The 7,079-nt window shown below is 39.5% G+C and overlaps 1 protein-coding gene across 1 annotated transcript in view; it reads right to left on the minus strand.

Moving 5' to 3' along the window:
• Nucleotides 1-3,863: 3,863 nt before the first annotated feature.
• Nucleotides 3,864-7,079, minus strand: part of ski (SKI proto-oncogene) — a 96,501-nt gene continuing 93,285 nt past the window's right edge. The window contains exon 7 of the mRNA XM_015390048.1: nt 3,864-6,701. Coding sequence (XP_015245534.1) covers nt 6,531-6,701 — 171 coding nt within the window. The 3' untranslated portion in view covers nt 3,864-6,530. The remainder of the gene's footprint in view (nt 6,702-7,079) is intronic.

Raw genomic sequence — 7,079 nt, forward strand, 5'->3', positions numbered from 1 at the left:
ATGATTGGCTGTAAGGAGAGTGGAGACAGAGGACACTCTGAGTTTAATGATGAAAACAAGCTACAAACCAGGTTAGCTCTGGCGGGGAATGTTACTATAGTGACTAAAACAGTTCAGGAAACAACCGGAAAAGTCAGAGTTTCCCATATTTCAGCTTTAGACAACTTAGAATTTTCAGTAAACCTGCTTTGTGAAACGAACCCCAGAACTGTTAAAAAAACTCTAAATTATGTCACAGACTCTGCTGACACTGACAACACCAAACCAAAACACTGCATATTTGCACCATATATACAGTATTTAATGCTCTGAACTTCCATATCAATGCAGGGTTTTTTTACACCATGTTTTTTTCCTCCCACACTGTTTAAATTTGATCACTGCAGCACTTTAAGGAATGATAATGTCATGAAAGCTGTACAAAAACGGAATTTCGTTTTGTATACATTCTGTGTATATAAAACGAAATAAATAAAAGTTGTGTAAGTCTCAGTTTAAGATGAGTAAGCAGCATACCAAGGCTGCCTAATAACATTCTCGACAGCGTTCTCACACAGCTGAAGGCCAGGTTGAAGTATCATAAGAAAAACTGGTCTTCCTTGCTCTCCTGGACCCCAAAAAGTTTACAGAATACACAGAAAACTTCCCCAATTAATAGTTTCAAAGCCTCACTGAAAACTACGAACTGACTTTTGACCTCTGCAGGCTAAATACAGAATGAAAAGTCATGTTCAACTGACACGTAGACAACATATGATTAGCACATGTTTTGCGCACTGTTTGCTCATTGTCAACAGCTGTCTTCGCCTTTCAATCTGTCACATGTAGTTGACATGTTGAGAGCACGTTGAGTCAACTACACATTAAGGACACATTAAGTACTTATTAAAATATCAAAGACACGTCGACTGCAAGTTAATTTCATGTGATTATTAGCCATTCAGCCACTTGTCCAATTTGAGCTGGTAGTCATTGGTCATTTCCCTTTGGCTGCTGAGTGGTATGGTAGTGGTAGTTTAACACACGTCTCTGCAGCTTCTCTACTGTTACCCACTCTTTACTCCATCCAGACAGTGTCTTGCCCACAAACAAAATCTATTAAATTAGAAAAGGTAATCTTATTAAAATTAAAATAACTCTAATTAGGGAAAAAATTAAAACGATTAAATATGATTTATTTAACATAAGATCTCTTGCCTCAAAAAGTGACCTAGTTTATGACTTGATTTGTGATAATCACATTGACTTATGTAGCCTTACAGAAACCTGGCTGCAGGAAGAGGATTATGTGAGCATAAATGAGGCAACTCCTTCAAGCTATTTAAATTTTCACATACCCAGAAGTTCTGGGCGAGGAGGAAGAGTAGCAACAATCTTTCAGTCTGACTTACTGATTACTCCCAAGGCAGTTAATACCTACAACTCTTTTGAAAATTTAACCCTGAGTTTCACTTGTCCAAATTGCAAAGCAAGAAAACATTTTCTTTTTTTCCCTTTGTATGGTCCACCAGGTCCTTACTCTATGAATTTTTAGATTAATTTTATGAGTTCCTCTCTTATTTGGTGTTAAATTCTGACAGGGTCATCATAGTGGGGGGTTTTAAAATCCATGCTTAAGAGCAGCCTTTAATGCTATCTTAGATGCTATCGGCCTTGTTCAAAATGTGAATAGTCCCACACATTCTCATCTTCATACTTTGGACCTTGTGCAGACTTATGGCATAGAATGTGAAGAAATAACACTATTTCCTGACAACCCTGTCTCTCTGACCACTTTCTAATAACCTTCAGGATTACTTTAACAGAGTTCTCCGCCCCCAAAAGAAGGTTCACTTTAGCAGATCATTATCAGAGAGTGCAGGTATACATTTTAAACAACCCGTTTCACTTCCTCTCTCCTCTATGTTGCTGAGCAGTGCTGCAGAGTGCAAAAGCTTAGTTTATTCCCCTTCACAGGCTGATGATTTGTTGATGGTTTGCTACTTCTCTGCAGCCTTTCTTAGACAACACAGCCCCTTTGAAAAATAAAAAACATTAAAATAGAAAACTGGCACTTGGTTTAACACAGCTGCGCACTCTGAAGCAAAATGCTAGGAAACTGTAGAGAAAATGGTGCTCCTATGGGAATCCTACCTAGTCTGGAAAAATAGTTTACTGCTGTATAAGAGAACCCTTTGCAAAGCAAGAGCAGTATATTTCTGCTCATTAATAAAGAAGAATAAGAATAATCCTAGATATCTTTTTAATACAGTTGCCAAACTCACCCAGAGCCATAGCTCTGTTGAACCGTCCATTCTACCTGCTCTTAGGTGTAATGATTTTATGGGATTCTTTATACATACGATTAATCTTATTAAAAATAAGATAATTAGCACTCCTCTAACTATGATTGGTTTATCTATGGAAAGTGAAACAGCATCTAAGGTAGCCACAGAATCTGAACCAGGTTTAGACTGCTTTGATCCAGTTGAACTTTCAGAGTTAGCAAAAGTATTATCTTCATCTAAGCCTTCAACTTGTATTTTAGATCCAGTTCCAACCAGGTTATTTAAGTAAGTATTTCCTCCGATTTCCTCCTCCATTTTACATGTGATTAATCTATCTCTGTTACAGGGACATGTACCTCAGGCATTTAAAGTTGCTGTAATTAAACCTTTACTTAAGAAACAGTCTCTTGACCCAGATGACTTGGTCAAGAATAGACCTATTTCCAATCTTCCTTTGTTATCTGAAATTCTTGAGAAAAAGTTGCCAAAGAAGTGTGCGACCACTTACACCATAATGAACCTTTTAAAGAGTTTCAGTCTGACTTTAGTGGATTTAAACCACCGATGTTCCCACCTCCAAATTTCACTATTGGTGCAGTGTTTTTGGTGTGATGTCAGTGCCATTTGACCTCCAAACATGAAGTGTTTTATGGCATCCAAAGAGTTCAATTTTGGTCTAAATGTTGTGCAGCAAACTTTAAATGAGCTTCAACATGCTTCTTCTACAGCAATGGTGTCTTGCGTGGTGAACCTGCATATAGGCCTTGGCGGTTAACTGCATTACTTGTTTACTTTGAAACAATTGTACCTGCTAATTCCAAATCTGTCTCAAGCCCACCAAAGGTGGTTTTTGGCTCTTGGACAAGGCTTCTAAATAATTCTTTTCAGTTTTCTGTCAGAAATCTTGTGAGAAGTACCTGGTCGGTTTACGGTGAAATCATGTTCTTTCCACCTCTGGATTATGACCCCAACAGTGCTCACTGGAACATTCAAAAGTTTAGAAATCCTTCTGGAACCAATGCCATCATTAAGTTTGCGAAGGTGTTGAGAGAGCTCCTTACTTTTACCCATCATGAGATGTTTCTTGTGTGATACCACAGACACATTTTTAAACGCCTTCACTTGGCACTGAACAAGCTGATATTAATGTATAATGACAAGAGGCAGGATTTCTTTGTAATTACTGAGAGATTTCAATTGGTGCACCTCCCTTTCTTCACCTAATAAATACTTTTTCCCTGTGCCATTCCGCATTATTACACCCCAGATGATCACCACCTGTGAACCCTTTACTGTAGGCTACTTAAAGCAAGATACTTCTTGCTTTAGAATACCGGTAATTATTTCCGATTTGATTAAGTATACTATTTAATGCTGATATTTGTTGTTTATTGCCATTTCCTGCAAACATGAATTAAAAAACATCATCTTGTAGTAGTATGTGTCTGCTTAGTATGAATGTTTAATTGTATACTGCCCCCTTGTTTCCATGAACGTCACTGGCGCAGCAGCGGGTTGATAAATTTATGAAATCTGCAATTATTGAAGGACAATTAAAACAGGTTTTATTATTGAACATAGGCAACAAAAAAGATCCTTCATCATTTAATCTTGACAAACAACTTTATTTCTGATAATGCATCTATACACTGTACATTCAGTCACTGTAGTATATAAGCATGGCTATTTTCAAACATATTTTTCATAAAGTCCTTTACTTTACAATATAGTCCAAGTTGTTAGAGAAGGGAGTGGTGCTGTTGAAGGAGGGGAGAAGATGTCAAAACAAGGTGAAGAAAAGGACATTGATGAATAAGCCAAGCTTTTTTTCACACTATATATTTCTGTGGCATTAATACATGAGTAAGCTTGCTTCTTACATAAAAAATACTTCTAAAACTGTATATGTATCAGCAGCAGCAGTGCAGAGCTAAAACAATATATTTGGGGGTGGTCACATGGGGCGAATATATGATGCCTAAAATCTACATGGAGTGATGGAAAACATTCATTCAATAGACTATGTAGTAATAAAAAAAAGAGGAGAGGTGTTTTTAAAGGTAATATCCTCTGCATCAACTTTTCCTGAAACACTTTCATCCAAACACAACAAAAAAGGAAAGACAAACTGCTGCTGTAAGAAAAGATATTTTTTCGAAAACCGACACAAAAAAAAATGTACATTTATGATACAAACATCGTAAATGAAAAGCAGATATTTACACATGTAATTTTGTATTTCAAATCTTTACCATGACCAGTAGCTGGCCTATTAATAAGGACTGTTATTGCTGCTTTGCTGCCCATTTCTTAGATAAAAAAAACAATATTCTCCTTTAGAAAACAAGACATCATTAAATTGCTTTTCTTTCCTTTCAAACAGGATAGAAAAAAAGCCGAATATAAGCTCCTCCCCACATCGTAGAAAACCGTAACTCAGATTATGTGAAGTCTGAGGTGTAAAATCGACTAGAAAAATGTACCGACTGAGTTTTGCTGGAGCAGGCGGTGACATTAGGGGACGCCTGTAATGTTCACCATCCTCTGCTTCCATCAGTCCTTACTCATAGTGACAATTTACCGAAACGAGCGGCTTTTTAACAATCTTTTTAAGTATAAAATGATCCGAGAATAAACATGACTAAGAAAAAAGAAACATTTCAAGCTTCTTAGCATTTGTTCGATGGCTCCCCACATTTAGGCGTCTGTAAACGGCTGATTCAAGCAAATACTGATTAAAGCGCCGCATATCACAGAAGGGCCTTTTTACTCTGAACTGAAAACGGAAAATTGATGCCAGCACCACCATCAGCTTTCTGACTCTGGAAACCTTTAGCACAACTTTAGGCACTTAAGGTTGCCCAGCATTGCACTCCTTTTTTTTTACTCTTTGAACCCTTTATTTTATTTTTACTGCTCCTTAAGTGTGAAGTTGATTAAAAACCTCATTTGGCTTTCATTTAATACGGTTTTGTTTCTTCTGCTGAGAAGACAAGTTGCTATATTGCATAACATAATCAAACTTTTACATGTACAGTATCAATGCCCAACAAGTGACTATACGAATGGCAGACTTTGTCATTTTTCATGCATAAACAAAATATGAGATATCTATTCAAATAAAATGTGAACGTAAGAAACAACAACAAAAGTATCTCCATTTAAGAAAAAGCAACATCAGCGCCTATACTTTTGTTCATGCTGCTGTAACAGGAATATGAGCCACGCCAAATTTCCTGAAACGACTGCGGGACATTTCTCCCCTTTGCTTTTATTTACAAAACTCTGCAGAGGGAAAGCAGAGCAGCAGTCGGTTTATCGGCGTGTTTCGACAAAAAGCTGACCTCATTCCGGGGCATCTGGCGTGGAAACGACGTGTGACGATACGGGGAGGATAATGCAGGATTTTGTTCTGACAAAGTGCGATACATTACTGTAAAAGTACAAAACAAGAAGAACTGATTCCTATGTACAAACCTTAATTTATTAAACAGACAGTTTGTGGTTATTAAGAAGAGTGTCCGTCCAGCGCAAAGAGACAAGCAGGTGTCGGTCATTAAAATGTTACAAGGCCTCTCTCCCATTGGAGAAACATGGAGGGAAAACAATGGAGGCCAGTGAAGACGTGTTCCAGACTGACCGTTCAACACAAGTGCTCAGTAAAACCAGAAAAGGTGCCTTTAAACGTTCCCTAATCAAAGATTTGTTTGAATGACAGGAAGCTTAAGGAGTCGGCCTCCTGAAGATAAAACCACTCTGGAATCTGTTGCTTCTCATTCGGATTATTTTCCACAGACGATGTCCTGTACATGGCGCTATGTAGTCTCTAAACTAGCTTCCTCTTCCCGCTTTCATGGTCGGATCGATTATACTGTTTAGGGGGGTGGCCCCATCCTCTGGGCTGATCCGCTCTCTAACAACGCTGCAGCTGTAATGTCATACCGCGGCCTCAAAGCCGCTATTAGTGCGGAATGAGCGCTCTCATTTCCTGCTCAGACGCAGCTGTGCTCTGAGCTCCATCTTCTTGTCTGTTGTTCACTGGGATCCAGTTTGCAGTTCTAAGGGTGTGAAGGGGGTGAGTTTGGTTTAAAGAGGATCTCTCCCCTCATAGGTCTGGATGAGGAAACACTGATCTGGACGTTTTGGGGGTGGAGCCATGGGTGCCGTTTCCGTCCTGAAGCATGTGGGCTGTCTGGTGGGATGAGAGCGATGATGGGGGGTGGGGTGGGGGGGAAATAGTTGAGTGCTGAGCTCGTCTCCACGTTACTTGTTAGGAGGGACCTCTTTGTTGTTGGATTTGGGCCAGAGCTGCTGCTGCAGCTCCTTTACCACCCTTTCCAGGTGCTCCCTGGCCTCCCGCTCCTGGAGCAGGTCGGCTCTGAGCTGCTCGCGGTCGGCCTCGGCATGCTGCAGCTTCATCTGGAGGTCCTCAATCTGAAAAACATGACAGGTCAGTTGCAGGAGGACTCGGAAATAAAACTTTGATCGTATTTGAGTTGAAATCAAACAGCTTTAATCAGAAGTTTACTGCAGAAAAGAGACACAACATCCCTGAAGCAGCTTCAGACTTTAGCTAACATCCATCTATCCATCCATTTTCTGGATGCTGGTGCCTATCTCCAGCCATCTGCAGACAACAGGCAGGGTCCACCCTGGACAGGTCAGCAGTCCATCACAGGGCAACACGGAGACAATAAGGACAAACACCTTGTTTGTCTAAAAACCTCATTTGGCTTTCATTTGAAACGGTTTTGTTTTTTCTTCTAAGTAGACAAGTTGCTATATTGCACAGGGTTCCTACAGCATAAGGCA

Source organism: Cyprinodon variegatus, unplaced genomic scaffold (assembly GCF_000732505.1).
Source record: "Cyprinodon variegatus isolate N-32 unplaced genomic scaffold, C_variegatus-1.0 Scaffold483, whole genome shotgun sequence".
NCBI lineage: Eukaryota > Metazoa > Chordata > Actinopteri > Cyprinodontiformes > Cyprinodontidae > Cyprinodon > Cyprinodon variegatus.